Source organism: Pseudorasbora parva, chromosome 22 (assembly GCF_024679245.1).
Source record: "Pseudorasbora parva isolate DD20220531a chromosome 22, ASM2467924v1, whole genome shotgun sequence".
NCBI classification, from domain to species: Eukaryota; Metazoa; Chordata; class Actinopteri; order Cypriniformes; family Gobionidae; genus Pseudorasbora; species Pseudorasbora parva.
In genome coordinates, this window is record NC_090193.1 from 35526443 (window position 1) to 35553025 (window position 26583).

At 36.0% G+C, this 26583-nt stretch overlaps 1 protein-coding gene and 1 long non-coding RNA gene across 4 annotated transcripts in view; one reads left to right on the forward strand and one right to left on the reverse strand.

Moving 5' to 3' along the window:
- Window positions 1-515: 515 nt before the first annotated feature.
- LOC137058568 (uncharacterized) lies at window positions 516-3089 on the reverse strand. The gene is made up of 4 exons (XR_010900748.1): window positions 2759-3089; window positions 2173-2265; window positions 1524-1645; window positions 516-809 (listed from the first exon to the last, which is right to left on the reverse strand). It is a non-coding gene; the product is annotated as an uncharacterized lncRNA (long non-coding RNA).
- Window positions 3090-7687: 4598 nt separating this feature from the next.
- epha8 (eph receptor A8) overlaps window positions 7688-26583 on the forward strand; it is a 109179-nt gene continuing 90283 nt past the window's right edge. For all 3 annotated transcript variants that reach the window (XM_067432269.1, XM_067432270.1, XM_067432271.1), the window contains exon 1: window positions 7688-7957. In XM_067432269.1, the coding sequence (XP_067288370.1) occupies window positions 7870-7957 (88 nt within the window). In that variant the 5' untranslated portion in view covers window positions 7688-7869. The remainder of the gene's footprint in view (window positions 7958-26583) is intronic.

The window sequence follows — 26583 nt, forward strand, 5'->3', positions numbered from 1 at the left end:
CATTATTACTATTAAATATAGGACCATGCACCATTAAGTAAAATAACAAGAGACATTGTCACAATTTCATCTACACCCTCTTCACGTACCTGGCATCGAAAATGTGCATGCTTTAATTTTTATTGCAGTAGTAGATGTACCAGAATGATCAACATGGATCATCTTCAGTTAAGCTTGAAGTGTTTGTAATCCTTCCCTTTATTTCACTGAAAACTGACATACTTGTCACAGCATGCAAGTATATACAACTTTTTGGAGCATTGTACCAAATATAATATAACCAGATAAAAAATGTTTACTTCTCAAGTAAAAATATTCTTGGTAATTAATTAGATAACCTAAATAAACTTGTTGAATGTGTATTTACTGTACCAAACACCATACACAATACTCACCATACTTTATCACTCAACACTTTATTGGAGGATACAGTATACAGTTGATAAAGTAGAATAAAGTCAAATAAGATTCAAGATATATAAAAATGGGTTTTAAAAAACACATTAACATCATATTAATCCATTCACAGCTGCTGAAGCCACACAAATGAGTGCCACATAATCCCATCCAGTCAACTATGATACAGAAAACAGATTTGATATAGTGTTGGAAAATAATGATTCATTATTACAACTAGACTGGTTTCTGTCTCTTCCCTCTATCATGTTCATGTTCTTCTTCTTCTAAACAGTTCGCCCACTTGTACCCTACAGTATAATCAATGTACAGATGATGTGATCACTGATGTTGTGTAGCCTTTTCTCAACCAGAGGAAGAAGTCGTATAATCCGGCGTTCTCCAGTCCTGGTCTAAAAGTAAAACAACAAACACAATTCAGATTAAGTTTAATGTACAGTCAGGTTAACCTATGTTCTTCAGTAAACTCTCCACCTCAAAATGGGCAGAAATGCCAATTCCTGATTTAAATTTACAAAGCAGCAGTCAGTACATAAAATAATATACACATTGAAGCATTATGTATAATATTTCAGCCCATAATATTAGCCAAGTACTGAACAAAAACTAATTTACCCATATCAACAGCAACCTTTTAAACAGTAGATCTTTTAGAAAGAACTAACCAGATATTTCACATAATTCAAAGAACATTTACTATTTGATTCCTAATATGTCCCAACTCATTATCTTCTAAAGCTACCCAGAACCATCCATGGTCTACAAAACAATGGAGAAATACATGGAGTTTATAACAACTAAATGCTTTTTCCCACACTTGTCTGCTTTTATCTAAGACAAACAGACGGTGCAGTTTTTAGGAACTGAAGGCCAAAAGTGTAATAATAATTGTATCAAAAAGGGAAAACAAATATTTACCATTTTAAATAAATCCAAGATACAGAACCTCATTTGCTTATTTTAGGAGTTATTAAAATATTTAGACATGAATAATGGTACGTATTTTATCAGAGTAGAAAGAATGATCAATGTTGAAATGAATAGTCCTTTGAGAGATCAACATCAAATTTTGTACTACATATTACAGCATCGCTTCAATACAATACCAATGGACTTGCGCACTTTTCTGTCTTCTTCGGGCACAAGATGTCCATCTTCCTTCCTCACCCTAAACAAAGGACTTATTTTCTTAGCTTGCTTCGATATAAGGTCTGGTCTTTCTTCTCTTCTATAAAACAAGAAAGTATCATTTACTCTGTGCAAATACTATTGTTTTTAAAACATATAAATTAAGACAGTTAAAAGTATGTAATAGCAAGCTATATCATAAGAATTTGTTTGAAAATGTAGATAACTCACTTGATTTTGTGATCACATAAATTATTTACATGCAAACGGGACGTTATAAACAGTGCAAGTGATCTGATTAAGAAAAAATAATTGAATATCTGATGTCATGTGACCGAAGTGGCTTTTTGAGGCTTTTGCATCTGAACTCTTCATATACAAATACAGCTCTGGAAAAAAAATTAAGAGACCACTTAACATTTAGAAATCCATGTTAAGTGGTCTTTTCATTTTTTTCAGAGCTATATGTACGAGAATCATACGAATTTGACAACTTGTTAAATCTTGTGAATTATTAAGACTTCGGGAATATGTTCTTACTGATTGAGATATGGGATTTGTAAGAATAAGTAACAACAAATGCTAAATAAAATGTTTGATAAAGGGTTCAAACCAACACATACATACCATTACAAATATTTGCTGTTGCAGCTTTTGGTTTTCTCCGTTACTTCTCCACAAACAAGAATGGGTTGACTGAGTCCGAGAGGCCCTTTTGGTCTTTTCAGGTAAAAAAAAAAAAAAGAAAGAGAGAAAAAAGTCATAATATATAATATATAGCATTATAAAGTATACTATTTAAATAACAATATTTGGATTTTACATTAAAATGCATTTAAAGCATGGTAATTGTTGTGGCTACTGTTTATTTACAACAAATATCACATTAAAACTACCAATACTGTGGTAAACGCATGACAAGTGTTTTTTTTTTTTATTATTTTTTTTTTATTGTGCTTCTACTACAAATCCCACGTTGGAACTACACTAGTAATTATTATTAAATATTAACAAATGTTTAAAGGTCTATAGCACGTCACGTGACAGTGTTTAATCACCCTATTAGCAAGGTGTGTTTATTTAGAAAGCAAAGAAATGCAAAGCCTCAGTGGAGATGATGACAGATACAATGCAGTGACTGAACATGATCGATAACGACAAGCAGAAAATACTTTATATCAAATATTAGGACATAATATGTATGACTACTCACCAACATGTGGCACACGTGATCTGATGCCAAACATCGCGATGTGTTCTGAATGAGACTTCTTCAGCGCGATTTCATACTGATAGAATTGCCGTCTAATGTTGACGCCAAAGGTTTCCCACTGAAAGCAATTGGGTTCCCAGTTCGTCCATCGCGTGACGCCGAGGGGTCTACCTGTGGCGTCTTCAGTGTGACGCCGGGGCGCGCGCGGCGCGCGGCGCGGATAGAGACGGTGATTGCTTTTGGGTCTTTTCTTCACACAATTCAATCGTTTGGCCTCGGAATAGTTGGACTTTTTCAATAAAGTGTGCCTGTTGTCTGTTACAGTCTGTGTTTTATATCATCTAATACGCAAATGGGTAGGTTTAGGGCGGGGTGGGGTTTGACTGCTGTTTCAAACGTGTATCGTAGCGTAAATAAATGTAAATACAATTGTGCTGGCTGATTAAATTGAGAATCACACTCCAACATGTCATAATGTAAAAATTATAACCCAATATATTCCATAATAACGATAACATTCACATGCCCAACACGTCTGTTTATGACGTCCTAGGTTTCTCATTGAAATCAGTGGATTACCCAGTACGTCGAAAAATGGCGATTTAGGGGTACCCTGTGCGTCAACAGCTGACGTCAGGGTCCCTTGACCGTTCGGCAACATTTGACGAGTAGGGGTGAGACTGTGTTGGTATTATAAATCAAATAGTTCTAATTCTGATTAGAAGAGGTGTGTGCCCCCTTTTTCAATGCTGCTGGTTCCAGAAGTATTTTTTCCATAGGGATTTTAAAAAGTCTTTGTTAAAGAGTTATAAGCCATAAAACTATCCAACCAGCTATGAGGTGAACTTTCGTTTGAAGCAAAAAAAAGTTTAGTAAAATTGAAGGTACAAAACTGTGTACTAGTCAACAGCTTTAGTAAGGGGAAGAACTACAATCGCAGTTCACAGTCTGTGTTTAAAGGTTTATGTTATTGTTACCTATGGAGAAAATGAATGGAGTTTTTACTTCAGAAACCCAACTGTTGCGTTCTATTATATAACTCTATGGAATATTCCATTCTGATTGGTCGATCGCAGCATTCTGTGGTCAGATGTTTTTGGGTAATGACCATTGTCTCAGGCACCAGATGTCTCTCCGATGACTCGCTCGCTCTTTGCTTTTCTTTTTGCTTGAGAAAAACTTCAACTCAGTATTTGTTATTATTTATTAATTGATTTGCTTTTTAGTTGTGTTATAATTGAGATAAAACACTGTGAACTTTATCTAAAAAAACTGCACAAATGGCCATGCAGTCACATTTATTTAAAGCACATATTCAATGCAGATTGTTTCAAAGCAGCTTCATATTAATGAACAGTCAGTGTTGCAAAATTAATCAATTATGAAACAAGTTTAATTGAGCTGTAAGCAGCTCTGAAGACACGGCAAAACATTTTATTACTTATTTTTGTCTTGTTTTTAAATATCTTAAGATACATTTACTTGAGAAGCAACATTTACTGAAAAATTAATCAAAGTAAAGAAGAAAACAAGAAAATATCTGTCAGTGAGGTAAAAAAAGAAGATCTGTTTTCCCTTTGAATTAAGTTTATTTTTCTTGCCCCATGCACCGACAGATGTTTTTTTCTTGTTTTAGCAAAAACTCACTTAATTTAACTTTATTTTAATTAGCACAAAACATTTTGCTTCTCAAGTAAATATATATTGATTTAATTATTTTTTAGATATTGCTAATAGAAAACAAGACAAAAGTACTAAGCAGTGCAATAGTGTCAGTATTCAGATCAAGGCTTGATCAATGGGTGCGTTTACATGCACGTTCTTAAGCCGATTATGCCTAATAAGCCGACAATGAACATGGTCATGTAAACGCGGTAACCCGTTTTCTTTTATCGGAGTAAGGTCATAAACGGCATAAACCGATCGACACAGGTAGTTTTTTGCCTCTTACCCCGATTTTGCGCTGCATGTAAACGCATTAGCCTGCTTTCTGACGGCTTATTGAAGTTCGCATGTGTGATAGATGACAAAACCGCAAACTTAGAGCACATTGAAATGCATCCAGACTGAGCGAGCTAGCATTTTGCATGAAATAAGGATATCAGAAATGCAGACTCTTTCAAGACCCAGAAAATTGTAAAGATGTGTTCTCATCTCATGCAGCAGAAGTAGAAGAGGTTCAGTCAAAACGCTGCATCTGGAACTGATGAGGGATAATATGAGCCATAAATCTGAGGCATGAGCCGCAAATCTCCCGCTGACACGGTACACGCTTTATTTAACATCACAATTGACATAAAAGTCAGATATACGAACATTATTATTTTTTGACGTCACTACAAGGAAATAACCCAGTTTATTAATAAAGTCATGTAACTGTGGTTTACTGGTTTGCATGTAAACGGGGAAAACTGGTTATTTCAATAAGCTGAGTGTGCATGTAAACTCACCCAATGTTGATTCAATTCAGTTTATTTTATTTTACATGTGTCGATGTTGTAAAGTAAGTGTCATTATTATTCAGGACATTTTAGTTCAGTCTTTTAAAGGGGTGGTTGATTGCCCCTTTTTACAGGATGTAAAATAAGTCTCTGACGTCCCTCGGATGAGTTTTAGCTCGAAATACCCCACAGATCATTTGTATAGCATGTTAAAATTGTCACTTTTCGAGCTTGAGCAAAAACGTGCTGTTTTTGTGTGTTCCCTTTAAATGCAAAATAGCTGCTGCTCAAGGGGCGGAGCTTCAATAAATCCGTTTCTCTGATTAAATGCAGACAGGCAATGAAACTGTTCAGCCTTTTGTGTTCAAAAACACCAAATCTCTGCTAATATTTTTGTGTGTTACTGGGGTTTATGTAAATGTCAGGGTAAGTGATGTCACTAACCATGGAGGAAGTTTGTCGTAGTCCCTAAAAAGCAATGTCTTTAAAAGAAAATATCTCCCATTGCTTTGAACTTTGAGCGTCGTAACTTTGCAGATGTTGTTCATGCTCAAACATTAACATTACACACCAACTAAAGTTAAAAAAGGGAAATCATAATCAACCGTCCCCTTTGAACTCAAATTATAATGCAGATTATGTATATTTCAACACTTACAAATGTCATGAAACCATGAGTTGTTAGCTACTGAAAGTTAAATCGCTACCAAATGTCCAAAAGCCGTTCACAATGAAAATCATTTAAAACAATCAAACTTTTATTGGTTGAGTGTTTACATTTGACAAATTTAGCTATGTAAAAAATGGAATTTGGCATAATATGGAAAAAGATATTTTCCGTGGATAAAAAGTTTGTGCATTTCAGCAGAAATCTGATATTTGCTTTGCAAAATGCGAGTGACACTAGCAGAAAAGCAGATTTTTCTAGATTATTTTGAATCAATGTCAGGAAAGCGACTCCAGTTTGGAGGTTGCAAGTCTATAACTGAATCCGATATTGCCATGAGAAACGCTGTGAGAAGAGTTTGAGCTGTAAGCCGAGATGCAGACATCGTTTTATCTGTGCCTGGAGCACTTCATCAGAAAATCCATCACAGGACGGAGACTGAGGTGGCCTCTTGTTCATAAATAATAACACACTGATCTGAAATTGAATGTCCTGCTTTTTTTTATCTGCGAAAATGAGGGAGAAAGGGTATTTGATAAACATATTTGATGCACAGCATCTTCAATTTGAGATTGTAAAGATTTTGATAGTGTTATGCGTTATTACAGTACTATATATCATTCAGTAATCCAGCATTGTTGAGCATTAAACGTGTGCAGCATTTCAGAAATATTAGGACAGAGTCATAAGGTAGACATGATGAATGTTGAATCGGATTCTAATATTTCATATATAGATTGTATGCTGTATTCTTGAAGTTGGAGCAATTATTTGACATTATTTGCTGTGCTATGTTTACATTTATAATCTTTGACTTCATTTTATGTTTAGAAAGGGTTTTTGTTGTTTTGAAACTTCTTGGAAATGCTTTAGAGGAGATACATTTTATATATATATATATATATATATATATATATATATATATATATATATATATATATATATATATATATATATATATATATATATATATATATATATATATATATATATATATATATATATATATATTTAATGCTAGACAGAATTTCATATTTTTATGCATTAATTTTGTAGTGGTGTGTTTGTTGATATTGTTTTTTTTTTTATGTTTAGGTTTATCCTAAAATAATAACATTTGTTACACATTAAATTATAACAGTTTATGCTGTCATGATAAAGTTAAGGAAATATTTTTTTTGTATGGAAATTAGTTTTAAAGTAATTGAAAAAAAAATAGTTTTTAGGTGACAAAGCAAAGTCTTAATGATGTTGAAAATGTAATTTTTAAGCATTACATTTCCTATACACTAAATTGTGCTCTGTTGCAGAAATAATAGAGTAAGTATAAGTTTATTCACAATTAAAAAAATTTAATATATATATTTTTTTAATAAATAATGTATTTCACAATTTGCATTTATTTATAGATAATTTTATCCACGATAAAGATACGACGTAATGTGGTAACACTTCATTTAACTGTTTTTATTTCAAAATATTATTTAATATGACATATGACTGCACTGTCATATTTAATATGACATATGAATAAACTGCTTAACAAGATGAATATTTTAGGGTAATTTTACCTTAAACAAAACACATTTACCTTATCTTCTGTAAACAACATTATTTTCTGTATAAAAATCTGATGTCAAATAATAAAAACTATTAATCAATAAATATATGCATAGGATTGTAGCCGCAGATGATGTATAGCAGGTGCGCTGGATGTAAAGATAGGATGTTCATATTCCAAACCGTGCATTCTGATTGGCTGCTCTCTGTGACAGGCAGCGCTGAACACGCCCCCGCGCTGCGCCTGGTGATGTTACATGTGCCCGAGCGCAGGCAGGCAGTTTTGAAAGCAGTTCCTGATAGAGGCTACTGCTCCGATTCTACACTGGCAGAGAACGAGAGAGGGAGTGAGCGAGGGAGAGGGGAGAGCGAGCGAGAGAGAGACAGAGGGAGCGGGAGAGAGAGAGAGATTTCTCCCCGTGCGCCGGGTCCACATTTGCACGATGGCATCAGATCCAGGGCTGCTGCCCCTCTTAGTGTGGACTATATCAATGCACGTCCTGGGTTCCAGAGGAACGTCTAATAATGAAGGTACGTGTGTGTGTGTGTGTGTGTGTGTGTCTTACAGATGGGGATTTATGCTGGTTTGTTTTCAGATGTTAGTGTGATGCATATTGGGAGACCGGGGCTAGTTGTCACACAGTGAAGTTGTCACAACGTCTCTATCAGTAGCTAAGAATTAGAGTTTAAAGTTAACGTGTTTTAGCAATTCCTATATCATTATATTGTACTTTTCTCTTACTTTATTGTTCTACATTTCCATTGCTCTAATGTAAGACATCCTTGAGTGTTATTATTATGTTTGTTGCAGCTGTTAGATGACCACAATAAAACAAGACTGATGTATGCTACATTAAGAGAAAAATTAGCCATTTATTGAACATAATTCAAACTTTTGTAAGTCAGTGCTGGTGTTTTTCCACAAATATCTGGTCTCTATATGTTGTAATTTTATACAGTGCAATTTATGATTGCAAGAAAGGTAGTTTAATATTTTTTGTGTGATGTCTTTTTTGCATAATTTGATTTGTGCATCTGCTTGAATTCTGCTGGAAAGCATATAATAGGCTTTTTAAAGGCAGGTTTTCATTGTGACGACATGCCCCACTATCAGCAAAAGTCAGTGTGTGTTCAACAAACACATTTTTCCCCTTGCCAATATTGGTGTTAACAGATTTAAACAGGCCAAAAATATTGACTTTTAAAAAACAAACCTTATCTGAGAAAATATGGCTTGAGAAAAGTGTGACAACTAGCCCCGGTCTCCCTATGATGATAAATACTTGTATGCATCAGTGCAAATGACAGGGGAACTTTAATTGAGAGTGATGTGCATGTGTGTGTGTGTGAGTGTGTGGGCTGATCGGTTGCTGTGAAAGAGGGAACACACTGCCTGTTCGGATCTGTCATTGCGATTGGACTGATCCCGGCACTTTTCCGGAGTTCTGCTGGGCTCGTCGGTGCGATAACACTCAGCGAGAGCATTTCTCATTCTTTTTAGGGTGTCTGATATAAATCTGCCATCATATCACTGACTGCGTGACCACATCGTGCTGGAAAACCAACATTTTTGAGCATCAAATTGGCAAAAAGAGCACAGTTGGGGGGATAAGGCTCTCCTCCCAGTGATGTACAGCTCATCTTATCTAACGTCAGATCAGATCTGAGATGTTCGCTTACACACACGCTGTGCGGTGATGTCTTGTTAAGTTAGCAGTGTGTGCTCTGTCAGGCTATGTGGTCATTCCTTCTCATAACTCATACAAATATAAATCATTCGTGTGCGTTATTTGTCTCGATCAGAGGTTATCAACCTCTTCTAACTCACGAGCCTCACACCAGACATGTGCATCTTTGTTATTAACTTCAAATCATTTGTTCTCATTATATTAACAAGCACTACCTTTTACATCTTTTGCCATGTCCTGGATTTATCATAAAACATCTGAAATGATTTAATAACTGCTTTAAATCGGATGATGTCAGTGTGCAACCGCAAGTGTTCGTTCATAAAATGTGCACAAACCTTTTTGGATAGACACCAAACATCCATTATTAATTGTATTGACAGCATCTTTAATTCATTTCTTTATATACTTAATCTTGTTTGTTATAAAATATAATATTACAATATATGACAAACATATAATAAATTCACCCAATGAAATCTATTCATTCTGTTGTATTTACTTTCTTTACATATTTAATTGATTTAATTCAATATAAAATATACTGTTATAAATTAGAATATATCACAAATATAATATGAATCATCCTATGAATTTTAATCTATATTGATTTTCTTTACAAACATACTTGCATATTAAGTTAATCTCTTATTTATTATATAAAACATGTTATAGATTAAAATATATTACAAATTACAAATCATCTTTTGAATTCCATGAAATCTATTCTATTCTATAGATTTTCTTTACATATTTAATTTATTATAAAATATTGATATAAATTAAAATATATTGCAAATCATCCTATGAATTCTATAGTTCTAGTCTATTTCTTTACAAACATACATTAACATATTTATTTAATTTATTATAAAATATGTTATACATTAAAATAGATAACAAGTATAATAGTCATCATATGAGTTCTATTCTATTGATTATATTTATTTATTAAATTATTCTAAATGTCAGTTTAGTTATTTATTTATAAATTATAATATCAATGATTATTCTAAAACATGTTATAAATCAAAAAATATATTATAAATTCATGCCATACATTTTATTATATTTTATGTTCTTCATTTACATCATTTTTTCTATAAATAAAATGTCATAAATAAATAAAGCCTAACAAATTTATTATAAATTCATCCTATCAATTCTATTGTTTTTTTTATTAACCTCAAAGGCTCCAATTCATAAACGCTTGCACTTCTCTAAATTAGTTAGATTAATATATAAGTGTCAAATGATATTTGTCTATATTGTGCAATATGAACATTAAGGAGATCTTGTTGATATTTTTGTCCATATCAGTCTACATACAGCCAGCAGGCTGTAGAATATTGCATTCACCAGTGGCTGATTTCTGTTTTTATTGTCATATTATATTTGTTTACTATGTGGACAGGAAACAGTTGTGACCTCGTGACCTCATCCAGCCTCTGGATACGTGACTGTTTTGCCCCCGTTTCCAGCCATAGCATGTTTTTCATCTCGGGGAGAGGGCTTGCGTGTGGCGGAGACACGGATGTTCCGCTCAGACACACTAAGTGAACACACGGTTCGCGTGATATTTCTGCCTCTCCAGTCACTGTCACAAACGGTTCAATACAGCGTAAAGACCGCTGAGGTGAGAGAGAGAGAGAGAGAGAGAGAGAGAGAGAGAGAGAGAGAGAGAGAGAGAGAGAGAGAGAGAGAGAGAGAGAGAGAGAGAGAGAGAGAGAGAGAGAGAGAGAGAGAGAGAGAGAGAGAGAGAGAGAGAGAGAGAGAGAGAGAGAGAGAAAAACACTCTAAATAAGAGTTGTGCTGCCAAACAAGGGCTGAAGGACTCAACGGAGGAGAGCGGGGTTAGAGAAGTTGTCACAATGTCTTCATCTCAGAGGATTTGAGACAAAAGTCCAACGCATCATAGTATTTTTTTTTGCCAAGTCAAGTTCCCAATTTTTATTAGCTAATGTTTTTGTCTTTACAGAAAAATCCTTCCCTGAGAAATATTGTCTGGAGTAAAAAGTGTGACGACTAGCCCCGGTCTTCCCTATGCAATACATAAACAAATAAACCTTTCGATTTCACCTTTGATTTAACGCCAGACGTTTTCAAAGACATCTCGGCAGACATTTGCTGCGACAAAAGAAAACAAGGCACCAATTTTGAGCTCTCAATTGACAAGACGCATGTTTGAAATTCAAAATAACTCTGTTCTTTAATGCTACACTGTTCGGTGCATTACTGCTGATGCATTTGGTATTTTGTTGAATTGTTCCATTAACCTGCACAAAACGTCTTTTGAAAATCCCTGTTGAAAAGAACTTCTACCTGCCCTATAAAGTACTGTAGCTTTTGTGTGAGTGTGATTAAGCCGGAGTTTGTAGTGCATTGCATAAAACATCCAAGCGATTTTTCTCTGTAGTGATGATTGTGTTGTGCGTATTCTTGGGTAAAAGATAAAATCGTGTTGCCAGAGACGCTAAAACTCAGTGCTTTCTTTCTGTCATGATTAAAAAGGCGTTCGAAAATGTCGACATCAAGTGCACTAACAGAGAGAGAAAGAAGTGGAAATTAAGTCAGAGAGAGCACAATAAGAGGTTTTTTTATTTTTATCATCAGGCATGCAATCAAACTGACATACTGCACTCAAACGTTCTGCTTTTTATGAACGCATTGTGAAGTGTGACCACACAAGTTTCTGCTCAGGGGCTTGAACCCGATTGATTCAAGTCTTTATTTATGTATTTATAATAACATTAGTTAACTATATTAGATGCTTCTACAGCATTTATTTATCTCAGTTCATGTTCACTTCTACATTATTAAGAACAAAATGTTGATCTGTTATCATTAATGCACTGTGAACTAAAATGGACATTTTTAAAATAACATTTACAAAGGTTAATAAATGCTGTAAAAATGTATTGCTTTAAAGCTCCACTATGTAACTTTCCCGTCCACTAGAGGGCGCCTATTCAAAACAAAGGGGAGTTTAATGACCCAAAGTTTGAGCTCAGCATCTTAGGACATGTGGTCTTCACCTCACAGCCGGTGGAAAAGAATAAGGATAGGACTCTGGCAAAAATCATGTTGATGGATGCGGTTATTAACGTTACTGTAGTATGAAGCAAAGCAGGAGCGAGTGTTGAGGAGCTGAGCAAGGCCGCTGGAGCGATTGTTACGCAAATACACGGCTCGGGAGCAGTGGGACTTTTATTATGAAGGGACATAGTCGCCGGCGCCGTTTCCGCTTTTCCGGTCATGGGGTAACGCAGCTCTGTTTATCATATTAGATACATTTAACTGTGTTTAAAATGATGTTATGACGTTACTCTGTGCGTTCGCTCAGCGGCTGCTGTGACACTTGTTCACACTGCTAAGAGTAAAGCGTTTCTGCCGAATAAAACAAACCGGAAACCGAGGGTAACGCAGATATAACGCCATTGACAGGCGACTCCCTCAAACGTCCCGGCTCCTTGGTTAAAAATAGCAATTTTATCACAATTTACAAATAGTTGGACATAGGGCTGCACATTTTCAAGTTTTTCATTAACCGTTAACCGAGGCCCTTAGCGGTTAATACTCGGTTAACCATAGTGTGCGTCAGGGTTATTTTTAGCTTATTATATATATATATATATATATATATATATATATATATATATATATATATATATATATATATATATATATATATATATATATATATATATATATATATATATATATATAATATATATATAATATATATATATATATATATATATATATATATATATATATATATATATATATATATATATATATATATATATATATATATATAATATATATATATATATATATATATATATATATATATATATATATATATATATATATATATATATATATATATATATATATATATATATATATATATATATATATATATATATATATATATATATATATATATATATATTATATATATATATATATATATATATATATATATATATATATATATATATATATATATATATATATATATATATATATATATATATATATAATATATATATATATACCTATATTTTTATTTTATTTTTTACATTTGAGCCCCTGCCCTGAGGAACTCTGCACGTTTTATGCTTACCGTTATGAGACAATTGTCAGACAATTGACTTTTTTTTTTGTGAGTCCCCATGTCCACTTGATTTTTGTGGAGTTCATGCTTATTGCTTACATTGCCAGCTGTGTGACAAAAGGCTTCGCAATATTACAGCATAGTCCGAGGGTGCGCTCGGTTTTTCATCCACGCAGCAGTGAGTGGATGGTGGTTTCGGATATGCGCCCTTAGGTTCAAGGTATTTCCATCTCTCGCGGTCATCTTTTTGTTGCACAATTTGCAAATTGCCTCGTCTGTATTTACCGTCAAAACCCCAAAATACTTCCAAACTGCAGAAGTTTCGAGAACCGAATAACTCAGTGCCCGACTCGCCGTCTTTTCCCCTCTCTCTCTCTCTCTCTCATCCACGCTGTCACAACAACGCATACACATATTTAGGCATTTAACAAATAAATAGTATTTAATATGTAAATAGTTTAATTAGTTCAACTTATTAAATATTTAATAATTAATTGTTGATCAGCAATATGTAAGTTGATCTGTTTTTTTTTTTTTTTGACGGTTTGACGGTATTGAAACTGATACCGTTGCTATTTTTAGATCCCGCGGTATACCATTTTACCGTATTACCGCCCAAGCCTAGCCGAGAATGATTCACACAGACACAGCGCTTGACTTGCGCGGCTGAGCCTCTCCCGGCAGAGAGTTCAAGCATCTGTGGACTCGTCCCTTCAGCTCTGGCCATCTTGCTTTCAGTCCGCGATCAGCTTTTTTGTTTTCTTCATTACAGTTAAAGTAACGTCTGCTTTTCTCTAGTCATTCACAAGTTTCTCACTTCAAACTTTCTTTCTTCTGCTCCGTTATGTACATCGCACGCGGCTCCCGCTCTGCTTCTGCCCTAATGCGACTTTTAGTCCAGTGCGACTTATGTTATTTTCCTCTTCATGACGCATATTTTGACTGATGCTACTCATACTCCGGAGCGACTTATAGCCTGAAAAATGCGGTAAGCACTGCATTGCAATACTTGCAGTTTGCCCCGTCACTCTCATTTTAAAGTGCTCCCACGCTTTCTTTGCCCGCTTCATTGCCCGCTTAGAAAGATGGTCATGACTTCTTCTTGTGGATATATATAAATGTCTGGGAGCGCTCTGGCGGTCTCTAGGGGTGCCAACATATATTACAACTAAATTCAAGGCACGTCATTGACGCCACTTAACCGAGCAAAATGTTTCACTCGGTTACGCAATTTTTAACGGTTAATCGGTCAATCGGTTAACCATGGACAACCCTAGTTGGAAACATTCAGGATATTGAAAGTACTCAACTGAACAAAATACATAACACTTGCCTTGTGATTTTTTTTTAAATTATATTTTACTGCAAAAATCTTACATAGTGCACATTTAAGAGTTTCTTAAAATGTTTACAAATACATTAAGCCTATCCCCAAAACTAAACATAACCAATCACTTAAAAATAAATAACATAATGCTGTTAATATGAAATTCATACAAATACTCATTGTTAGGGGACATATATACAGTTTGAACAGTTTAAAACCAATATTTCTATGTAAAGTCCCTATAAAACATCAAACCCAATGTGTGTCCGTGTGTGTGCCCGAGGGTACATTTTAAGAAACACTGAATAAAGGTTGGTTTAAAGCAAATAATTAATGGCAGATTTTCCATGACCTAAAGTGAGAGAGATTTCTGGTTAATAACCCACTTTGTTTATTACATTAAAAATGAATAGTAGTCGAATCGTAAGAACTCATGTAGTCTATTCATGTATTAACTATAGTGTATAAACACAAACAAAATCAACAACATTTATAAGTGCTTTGTTGCTATATATTATAAAGTCTTACAACTTTTTTTTAAGTGTCTTCTCATCGAGTTAGTTCTCCACTGTGCGGTTTTCTAGATTGGCCCTTAATCCAGAACATCTTTGGAATACTCATCAGTGGATGTGTGGAATTTTTATTAGAATCAATTTTAGGCAGACAGTTTCTCAAAGACCGTTCGCATGGTGATAAATGAATGAACTCTTGTTTGAAGAGATTTTTTTGCCCTTCATGATTGGCACCTTTCTGATTAAAGAAGCTTAGTATGAATATTGTTTTGTGAGATATTAATGTTCGGCACCGCTCTGATGATTTTACAGCACACTCAAGGTTTGAACATGAACCTTCTGGAGTTTCTGTAGCTGTGAGGAAGCCTCAAGGTTCGTATCTGAACCTTTTTAGTAAGAACTCCCTCCTAAAGGCATTAAAGAACTATTAGAGTTCCTCATAGACAAGCGGCTCCGGCTCTTGCTCTTATGAAATTATGTTATTATTCTTTTATCCATGATGTAGTCATCTTAAAGCTATGAAGTGAGTGTTCGCCAGTATAATTTCATATTTGAGCTCTAACTCCTAAGAAGGAAATGACCTGTATTTGCCCGTTAGTTTGGATGGAATTGTCTCCAATCTTATGCATATTTATTATAATTAAGATTATAGTCAATATCACAGTTCATTGAGGTTGCGAGTTAAATTAAGTCATGTTTATTTATTGTTATACATTTAAAAACAAACCGATTATTTTTGTCTGTTTTTCATATGTATGAAAAATGAGAGTTTTTAAGTGTGTAAGAAATGCAAAAATATGTTGATTTTGTGCTTTCACTAACAGCAGGGCTATTTTAATAACATTGAGTTACTATTATAATTTTGGTTAATATTTTGAAGCAATTTTTATTTTTATAGATTCTGTTCTCATTTTAATTTGAATGTTCAAATTTATTTATATATGTCTATGTATTTTTTTATTAACTTTTATTTCAGTTTTTTAGTTGTTTTAGTAACATCTAGGTTAACAAAATGAAATAAGTATTTCAAGTATCAAAACAGTTTTTTTTTTATTACTTCCAGTTTTAGTTAACTATAATAACCCTGCCCTATGCTTGATTTTAGTGTGATTTAGTGATTTTTCAACATTCATCAGAACATTAATCTTTATTTTAGATTTTTTTTTTTGATTCTAGACACATGTAGATTACATCAAAGCTCCAATGGCTTTAAAAGCGGGAAGAAAAGTGACTGTTGAAGTGTAACAGTGGGAAAAAAATCCCAAAGCAAATCCTTATCTTCCAAGGGAGGAAACAATGATTCCCGAACAGGACTGTCAAATCCCTTTCCTGTCTTTATATCCACGCGGGAGGCCGAGGGAAAAGATGGCAGTCCTGCTCTGTAATTGGGGTCTCAGCATCACAGGGTTCATGCACAATTTCAGATGGGTTACGCACAATTTCCCCGATTTGTCCTGCTGTTTTGAGGCCTCGCGCCGCCTTCCTCTTGCAGGACGTGTTGGCTCTGATCTGTTTAGCACTAGTTTACAGAGCGTCTCGTGTTGATAAAATGACAGGAATGCGGTGTGTGAGATGCATTATGATTTCTTACATGTCCGTCCTCGCTGTGGAGAAAAAGCGGAGCTGAAAGCGGCATGTGGCTCTCTGCGTCTGGGGAATCTGGTATTGATTGCGGATTTGCGGTGCGTTTGTGACTTTGATAAGTGGGGATTCGGCAAAAGGTGAGAGGCACTAGGGTTTTTTAAGGGACGCTGTAGTGCTTTAGCATCTGGGCTGATAACACATAAGGTTGTGGGATCGGTTCCCAAAGGAGAATAAGAGGTACGCTGAGATCCTTTACACAGCATCTTACTCAGTATGTCAGTCTTGGGTTTTGTTGCTATCTGTTATACACTATACACCGATCAGGCATAACATTATGAAGTGAATAACGTTAATTATCTCTGCATCGCGACACCTGTACACTCACCTAAAGGATTATTAGGAACACCTGTTCAATTTCTCATTAATGCAATTATCTAATTAACCAATCACATGGCAGTTACTTCAATGCATTTAGGTGTGTGGTCCTGGTCAAGACAATCTCCTGAACTCCAAACTGAATGTCAGAATGGGAAAGAAAGGTGATTTAAGCAATTTTGAGCGTGGCATGGTTGTTGGTGCCAGACGGGCCGGTCTGAGTATTTCACAATCTGCTCAGTTACTGGGATTTTCACGCACAACCATTTCTAGGGTTTACAAAGAATGGTGTGAAAAGAGAAAAACATTCAGTATGCAGCAATCCTGTGGGCGAAAATGCCTTGTTGATGCTAGAGGTCAGAGGAGAATGGGTCGACTGATTCAAGCTGATAGAAGAGCAACTTTGACTGAAATAACCACTCGTTACAACCGAGGTATGCAGCAAAGCATTTGTGAAGCCACAACACGCACAACCTTGAGGCGGATGGGCTACAAAAGCAGAAGACCCCACCGGGTACCACTCATCTCCACTACAAATAAGACAAAGAGGCTACAGATTGCACAAGCTCACCAAAATTGGACAGTTGAAGACTGGAAAAATGTTGCCTGGTCTGATGAGTCTCGATTTCTGTTGAGACATTCAGATGATAGAGTCAGAATTTGGCGTAAACAGAATGAGAACATGGATCCATCATGCCTTGTTACCACTGTGCAGGCTGGTGGTGGTGGTGTAATGGTGTGGGGGATGTTTTCTTGGCACACTTTAGGCCCCTTAGTGCCAATTGGGCATCGTTTAAATGTCACGGCCTACCTGAGCATTGTTTCTGACCATGTCCATCCCTTTATGACCACCATTTACCCATCCTCTGATGGCTACTTCCAGCAGGATAATGCACCATGTCACAAAGCTCAAATCATTTCAAATCCCATTTGCATCCCACAAATCTCCATCAACTGCAAGATGCTATCCTATCAATATGGGCCAACATTTCTAAAGAATGCTTTCAGCAGCTTGTTGAATCAATGTCACATAGAATTAAAGCAGTTCTGAAGGCGAAAGGGGGTCAAACACAGTATTAGTGTGGTGTTCCTAATAATCCTTTAGGTGAGTGTATGTTAGGCAGCAAGTGAACGTTTTGTCCTCAAAGTTGATGTGTTAAAAGCAGGAAAAATGGGCAATTGTAGGGATATGAGCGAATTTGACAAGGACCAAATTGTGATGGCTAGACGACTGGCTCAGAGCATCTCCAAACCTGCAGCTCTTGTGGGGTGTTCCCGGTCAGCAGTGGTCAGTATCTATCAAAAGGAAGGAAGGAACAGTGGTGAACCAGCGACAGGGTCATGGGCGGCCAAGGCTCATTGATGCATGTGGGGAGCGAAGGCTGACTCAAATTGCTCAAGAATTTAATGCAGTTTCTGATAGACAGGTGTTATAATACAGTGCATCGCAGTTTGCACTGCAAAAAGACATATATTATTGAATATAGTGGAAAAAAACTTAATTCAAAGGGGAAAACAAATTCATATTTTTAACTCCCCCCTACTCCTGTATATAGAAGAAGAAAAAAACATGGTAACACTATAGTTTAGGGTCCATTTCTCACTATTAACTTGTTGCTTATTAGCATGCATATTACAAGGATATTGGCTGTTTATTAGTAGTTATAAAGCACATATTAACGCATTATTCTGCATGTCCATATACTACATCCCTTAATCCTCCCTAAAGGCCCTTTTTACACCGGACGTGTAACGGAAAAGCGAAACGAATAAGCGAATATTTCGAATGCAAATATTTGCCGTCAAAACCGTTCACATCAGCCGCGAAACGAATTAGCAACGTTTCAGAGTTCCAACATTCCAAAACATTTGCGGCGACGGCTGAGAAAACACGGACACTACATCATTCAGTGAAGACAAGCTTTTCATTTTATTAAAAGGACCGAAAAGAAGGTTTTGGGTGCAGCCAGTCTTTAAAGAACAGTCTGTGGGACAATTTGAGGATCTCCTCCAGAGACAGTAGCGTTAGCAGCACATCCGACGGGACTAACACACACTTCAGGGACCAATCGATCCGAGCAGATGTTTCCAGTCGAGTCGCAATGTAAACATTTAAGTGCCACAGACGTAGCGTTACTGATGGCAACACCTTCACTTTCTATAATGGCGGACACAATGTTTAGAAAAAAATCTACAATTTATAAAAGGCTAAGTTATTGCTGTCTGTAGTATACAGCGAGCAAACACAGCTGCAGCTGTACAGTTTACAATTGTAATCTCATGAGAAATGCCATGCCTGGCAAAGGTTGATTGAATAGCTTGTGACATCAACTGGACATTTCGTCACCTTTGTTTCCTTGTATGTGATTGGTTGAAGCGGTTTTTGTCGCCACTAGAGTCAAAAAAAATTGACATTGTAACGGAAAAAAAAAGTAGTTTTTTCGCCCGCAGCACATTCACGTTTGGTGTGGAAGCGCTCATTACACAAACATCTGATCAAAAAATAAAACCATTGAGCGAATTATTAGCACGTCAAAATCGCGTCCAGTGTGAAAGGGCCTTAATACCTTAACAACTACCTTACTAACTATTAATAAGCAGTAATTAGTAGTTTATTGTGGCAAAAGTCATAGCTAATATTGTTAATAGTGAGGATTGGACCCTAAAAGTGTGACCAATAACATTGTAGTGCTGTATGATTTCTAATCATGGTAAAGCTTACGGTTGAGCAATAAAACAAAGTTAGTTATGCATTTGCAATTATATATTACTTGCTCAAGCTTCTATACTTGCAAATGTTTGTTGAAGCCACGGGCATCAAACGATATACCTGTACATGATCTTTATCAGACAACACTGTTGGCTGTCTGTTTGCAGTCGTGAATGTGAGGATAAATACAGGCACTTTAGTGGCAGTAGGCTACAGACCGATGCCTGTCAAGGCCACTCACTTGAGTTTGCAACGGAAACTCGATTCACAGAAATAGTATATGTTATTTGGTCTTGTTAAATGCATTCTGCATTTCTGCTCCCGACCCTATAATGATGTGTCAGTCCATGCAATTTGCTCTAGTGCCAGCCTGAACGAGACGGACAGACCTGATGCATGACACTGTGAAAAAAGAGCCACTTGATGCTGTTTTTCAGGGCAAAGGGAAGGAGACGGAGAGAGGGAGAGCACAAGAACGAAAGGAGATAGATGGCATTCGGGCATAGTGGAAAATGGAGTGGCCCACAGCGGACATAAACGAATGCCTGTGTGGAAGTTTATGGCAGTGCTTGTGCCGTGACAATCTACTGCTCCAGCCAGAGGGCCCGTTTCTGTCACGCTGACCAGATGCACCTCAGCATCCCTGCGTGATGGAGAGCGAAGCAGAAAGCCAAAACTCCTCTGTGTGTTTGTGCCGCAGGAGCCCTCAAACAGTTATTCTTCACCCTGCGGAGACGCTTCCTCAGGTGAAGAACTAATCTGGTTGAAATAATTAGTTTTAGTCCAAAAAATATTTTTAAACTGAGTCACCGTTAATTGTGCCAGACTAGGATTAAACGTTATCTAAACGCACACCTTTTAAAGTTGTTGTTTTCGTAATTTAATTAATACAAATATTTAAAACTATTTAATTGTTGTGAGATATCTCAAAGTGGTGTAATGCTCATAATGAAAAAAAAAAGTTTTTTTTTTAAAAAACAGAACGAGACAGTTATACTTTGTGTGTATGTGTGTGTATATATATATATATATATATATATATATATATATATAAACATACACACAAAGTATAACTTAATGTGTGTATATATATATGGGAGCATATATATATATATATCATGCACATTTCATATAAGCAAACATTTATTTTAGATGTGGTTATTGATTTGACAGCACTTATATTAATATAGTGCTGGGAAATTGATAAATCAATTTTTTTGTGTGTTGCTTTTACATAATACAAATGTGTGTACTGTGTATAATTATTACATAACTATTTACATGTAAGCGTATATATATTAGTGTTGAGTGGTCTCTTAATTTTTCATTTTTCCCAGAGGTGTATATATATACTATTAATATGTAGGGGTTAATATGGAGTCGGCCCACCCATTGCAGCTAACAGCTTCAGCTCTTCTGGGAAGACTTTCCACAAGGTTTAGGAGTGTGTTTATGGGAAATTCTGACCATTCTTCTAGCATTTCATTTGTGAGGTCAGACACTGATGTTGGATGAGAAGGACTGGCTCTCAGTCTCCGCTCTAATTCATCCCAAAGGTGTTCTATCAGGTTGAGGTCAGGCCAGTCAAGTTCCTCCACACCAAACTCTCTCATCCATGTCTTTATGGACCAACACTTTGTGCACTGGTGTGCAGTCATGTTGGAACATAAAGAGGCAATCCTGAACCTGTTCCCACAAAAGTTGGGAGCATGAAATTCTCCAAAATGTCTTGGTCTGCTGAAGCATTAAGAGCATTAAGGGGCCAAGCCCAAGCCCTGAAAAACAACCCCACACCACACCATTCTTTTACAAATGTTTGTAGAAGAGTCTGCATGGATAGTGCTTTGGAACACCTGAATTCAATTATTTGGATGAGGGGTGTCCCGATATTTTTGGCAATATAGTGTACACACACGCTTGCTCACTCGCTCTCTCACTCACTCTCTAAAGGAAAACATCATGAAATAATAGATGTGTTTTTTGTTTGTTTTTTTACTTTATAACACCACTTAAGTCCTTAATTCAAAAAACTGTTTTTTATAACTGTATATGAAATCAGCATAAATACAAATATTTTACCTGTAAGAACCTGTTACCTCTTTTGGCCTGTTTATAGAATTGTTTTGTTTAAATACAGATTTATTGCAACATCAAGTCATATTTAGTATTTTTGTGGGGGGCTCATCGGGTTTTCTTGTGTCTGAGATTGAATTGGGGAATATTTTGAGTCTCGAAGATTCTTCTGTGTTCCAGCTCGCTCTGCGTCACGACGCAAAACAATGTGATGCAGCTCTCTCGAAACTCTGTCTGATCCTCAGTGATGGATTTCTCCCCCTCTTTTCATGGAGGAAATGTATTTTAAACCTTATAATCTGCACATAAATCAAAGGTTTAACCTAATTCAGTGATGGGGTGAACGGTGTGGAAGTCTACAGTGAGATCTCCACAACCAACACGCTCGCTGCAATATTGATGCTTCGCTCTCGCACATTCATCACATTAAATTGTGACGAATAAATTCATCATTTAAAGCGAGCGCAGATGCTATAGAAGGTAGAAAAATTAATAAAGATTATTTGAAAGAGAGAAGAGCAGCAAACGGAGCTCATTCTGAGAAAAAAGATTTATTTAATATCTCTTTCACCCCGTTGCATCAGCGTACAACAAGTTTTTTAGGCTGCGGCCCAGATTATTGGGGGAAAAATCTAGCTTGTGCACTAAAGGTTTAATAGGAGGTCTGAGCGAGGCTTGATTTTTCTCATATATGTTAAATAATTACCAGCAAAAACTTGTTTACTTAAACAACACACTTTCCCGGGGCATTTAAACCTCTGGAAAATCAAGTTATAGCTTGGTGATGAAAGAAATAATGTCTTTTTCAAAGCATTGTGTTTTGACTTTTTTTTTCTGTGTCATTTATTTTTAGACTTTTTATTGAGAAACATAATAGTGCCAGTGCCGTAGTGTCATATCAGTGACGACGTGGCTTTGAAATGCATTGCCCATTTCCAGTCGAGCGTGTCTTGTCATTTCACGGGGTACGGCTGAAATTGTCACACGCATACGTGACGTTCTATCAGCGAGCGATCGTTTAGCATCTACTCTATTGTACTGGACTTATTTCCATTAAATGCTATCAGAGTGTATAGATTCACCTCAGTGCTTCCATTGAATGGCAGCCCAACACTAAAGGCTTTTATATGGATTAAAATATGTCTATCTATGACTGTCAAAAAAGACTTATCGTTGCTCATCTGAGAAAGACTTGTGTTGCGACTTATCCTCACTGCCACATGTATTGCTGTAAGGGATTTACTGATTTAGTCAAATGATTTTGTCTGACATGCTGAAATGCCGGGCTTATGTTTGTCAAGCCAAAGAAAGAAATTAAACTGAATGAATTTATAAGCAATGTAGATTTCAGTTCCCTACGGAGACTGCGCTGGCCTCCAAACGAGCATAAAGATGATCTTTCTGTGACTTTAAAGGGATACTTCGCTTTGAAATTAAATTTTGATATGTTTTAGCTTACCTCATGGGCATCCGAGATGTAGGAGTATTTGTTTCCCCAGTAGTTTCAATTTTGATCATTTTAGGTCAAACCGTTCTTGTCTGTGCCTCACATAATGCAGGTCTATGGTCACCACCTCGAAGAGCATACACAGAGTAAAAACAGTTTTTACCTCTTGTACACGAAAAACGATATAAATACTCCTCGTTTTCTCACACAAACCGCTCGTTTCGTGTCTTAGGCCATCAGTGTGTACTTACGATGGGGGATTGTTTAATTTGGACTTCTCTGTGTATGCTCTTCGAGGTGGTGACCATAGACCTGCATTATGTGAGGCACAGACAAGAACGGTTTGACCTAAAATGATTAAAATTGAAACTACTGGGGAAACAAATACTCCTACATCTCGGATGCCCATGAGGTAAGCTAAAAGATATCAAAATTTAATTTCAAAGTGAACTATCCCTTTAAGGTGTATTTTTTAGAAACAGACAGACACATTAATCATCAGAGAGCTTGGTTAAAGAATAGCAGAGTTCACACCACAATTGTAACGATAACGGCACAGAGAAACGATACGGCTGGAATCACTTTCAGAATGATTTTTCTTTTCCAGATAAAACCTTGACACTTGACAGCCAATCTGAATCCCTCCTGCTTTAAAGAGCTCAATCATTTAAAGCGGCAGTGCGTTGGTGTCGGCGCTAATATAGTTATAGTTATCTTTACAGTTATCATTCTTGGTATGAACGGCCTTAAAGGGTTAGTTCACCCCAAAATGAAAATTAGCCCATGATTTACTCACCCTCCAGTCATCCTTGGTGGATATGACATATGACGGCTCAGGGGGTTAATAAAGGCCTTCTGGAGCGAAGCGATGCGTTTCTGTTAGAAAAATATCCATATTTAAAACTTTTTAAAGCAAATGATCTAGCTTCTGCCATATTGCAAAAAGACGTAGCGATAGCATTTTTAACTGCGAGAGGTACTATACTTTTTCCATAAATTGAAAACGGAAGACGATCGGGTGGACTCCTCGGAGCCGTGTGGAGCGGATAGATGTACTTTTATGGACTTAAAAAACAGAGCGACAATTCATTGCGATTATAAAGCTTGGAAGAGCAGGACATTTTTGATATAACTCTGATTTTATGATTTTAGATGGTGCTTTCTGATGAGATTAGTTAGATAATGCTAGTTAAGCAATACATTGAGATGTGCGAATTGTGTTCTGCTGACACTGCATATTTCAAATTTTATTTCTGTATTATAGAAATATGATTTATTATAATACCGTATAAACCTGAAACAGTTTTGGTTTTAACTAGTGCTCTGTGTTCTAATGTTTCTAAAAGTGAAACTAGTCCATAATCGACTGCGTTTAACTTTAGTAGTGTGGTATTTCTGTGAAATGTGACATTTAGAGGGGGGAAATGTCGGATGGGACTTGATTTAGTGTATTGTTAATTTATTGAATTGTGGGAATTTAGCATTGCATACTAGAATCTAGAAACAGCGTGAAACAAGCTTGTTTAGTTGGTGATCACCTTTGCAACAAGTAAGTTTTTCCCCATTACTGGTCTGATTGTTTTCTTGAATACTTGGCAATGCGGCTATATCTTTTTTTACATTTGTGTTCTTCATGTTTAATTAATTGATAAACACAAAGGATACATTATACATTTTTATTTTAAATATTTATTTTCATTTAACTATTTATTTCATTGTTTATTTCAATAGATTTCTGAAAAACTTAAAGGGCTAATTACTTTTTATGTGTTACAATGTTTATTTCTTTTATTTCTTAATGCAATGTAAATTTTAACACAATTTATTTGAATGCTGTTAGATACCTCAAACTAGTTTTTTATGTTTTAATTAATTGAAAAACACATAAAGGATATGAACATTTTATTATTATGTATTTTAATATTATATTTTATTATGTCTTTCAATAGATACCTGAAAAAAGCTCTTTCTTTTTAAGTGTTCTACTATGTTTATTTATTTTAATTTATTAATGCAATGTTTAAGTTATTGAAAAATGGAAGGATACATGTCATTTTATATTTTATTTAATTTTAAATTTGTACCTTTATTAGTATACAGTATTTCATACTTTAAAGTGTTTCTCAAGCAACATAGCTAATTTAATGTAATGTTACTTTCTAAATAAATGAGTGTGTTCTTAATAGCATTGTAGTTGTGTATTCTGAGGTCTCGTATTTCGTCTTTCATTGGTAGGCTAATATTATAGACTTCTGAAATGTTTGTATCAAGCTAAACTATCACTAGTGTGGTTTTGGAAAAACATGTAGGTCTTGACTTGATTTTATCCATTGTGAATTGATTAGAAAGTGTGAAGTGGGCGTTACATACTAGAATTGATCAGATTTTGGGATTTTCTCTAATTCTTCATTGAGACTGTCAAAGGCCTGAACCGTTTAAATACCTTTGAAGACTTGTGAACATTAATTCCCCGCTCAATACTGCTACCTAAAGTGATACTGGATGTTCCACATAATAGTTTTGCTGTACTTTCCCTTGTCCAAAAATAGCTTTGCAGGTCTTTTCATTCCTCCAGCAAACAAGTGAGCAAACTCTCCCTGAGGGCCGTCCGGCTTTGACGCCGCGCGGCCGTTTGTGCCCGCTGTGTGTGTCCTCCAGGGACAGACGGAGACTTGTGTTCATGTATCTTCACGTCTTCGCTCACCTCAGACCGAGGAGAACGCGAAGCGCTGGCGTAAACCGATCCGTCAGACAAGACAGTCTGCCCAAATAATTGAAGTGTGAGCCGTGGAGGAGAACAGACAGACGGGAATTTATCTCCGTTTCTGAATGCCATCAACAATTCATTACAGTTCACTGAAGTCGTCCTCAACTAAAAGCAGGCGGATATGCGATGCTGGCATATAGTGGCGGGCGATCTAATGACCGTTTCCTACAAGCATGATGTGTTTTCGGCAGAGGGCCTCTCCGGAGCCTTGAGGATAGATCATGAAATGAGTCCTCAAGGATTTCTCCGCTTCAGATGATAAGATGATAAACAGAATGTTGTTTTAAACGCGAGTGTCGTGTCGCTCGCAGCAGCTCTCTTTCGAGCGCGAGGGTGTTTAGACGTCCTGCCTTTGTTGTTTTCCTTGTGAAGTGTTGAAAGGATGTGTCATTTCAAACAGAGAGAGATGGCCGCTTTTCCGCCTGAGAAACAAAAGCGCTGGCACATAGTCGCTGTGTGAAATCCGAAGTCAACTTAATTATAATGGAAAAACAATGTTTGTCAGATCAGCTTCCTGGTTAGGAGTGCTAACGTGGAATTTGCCTTAATCA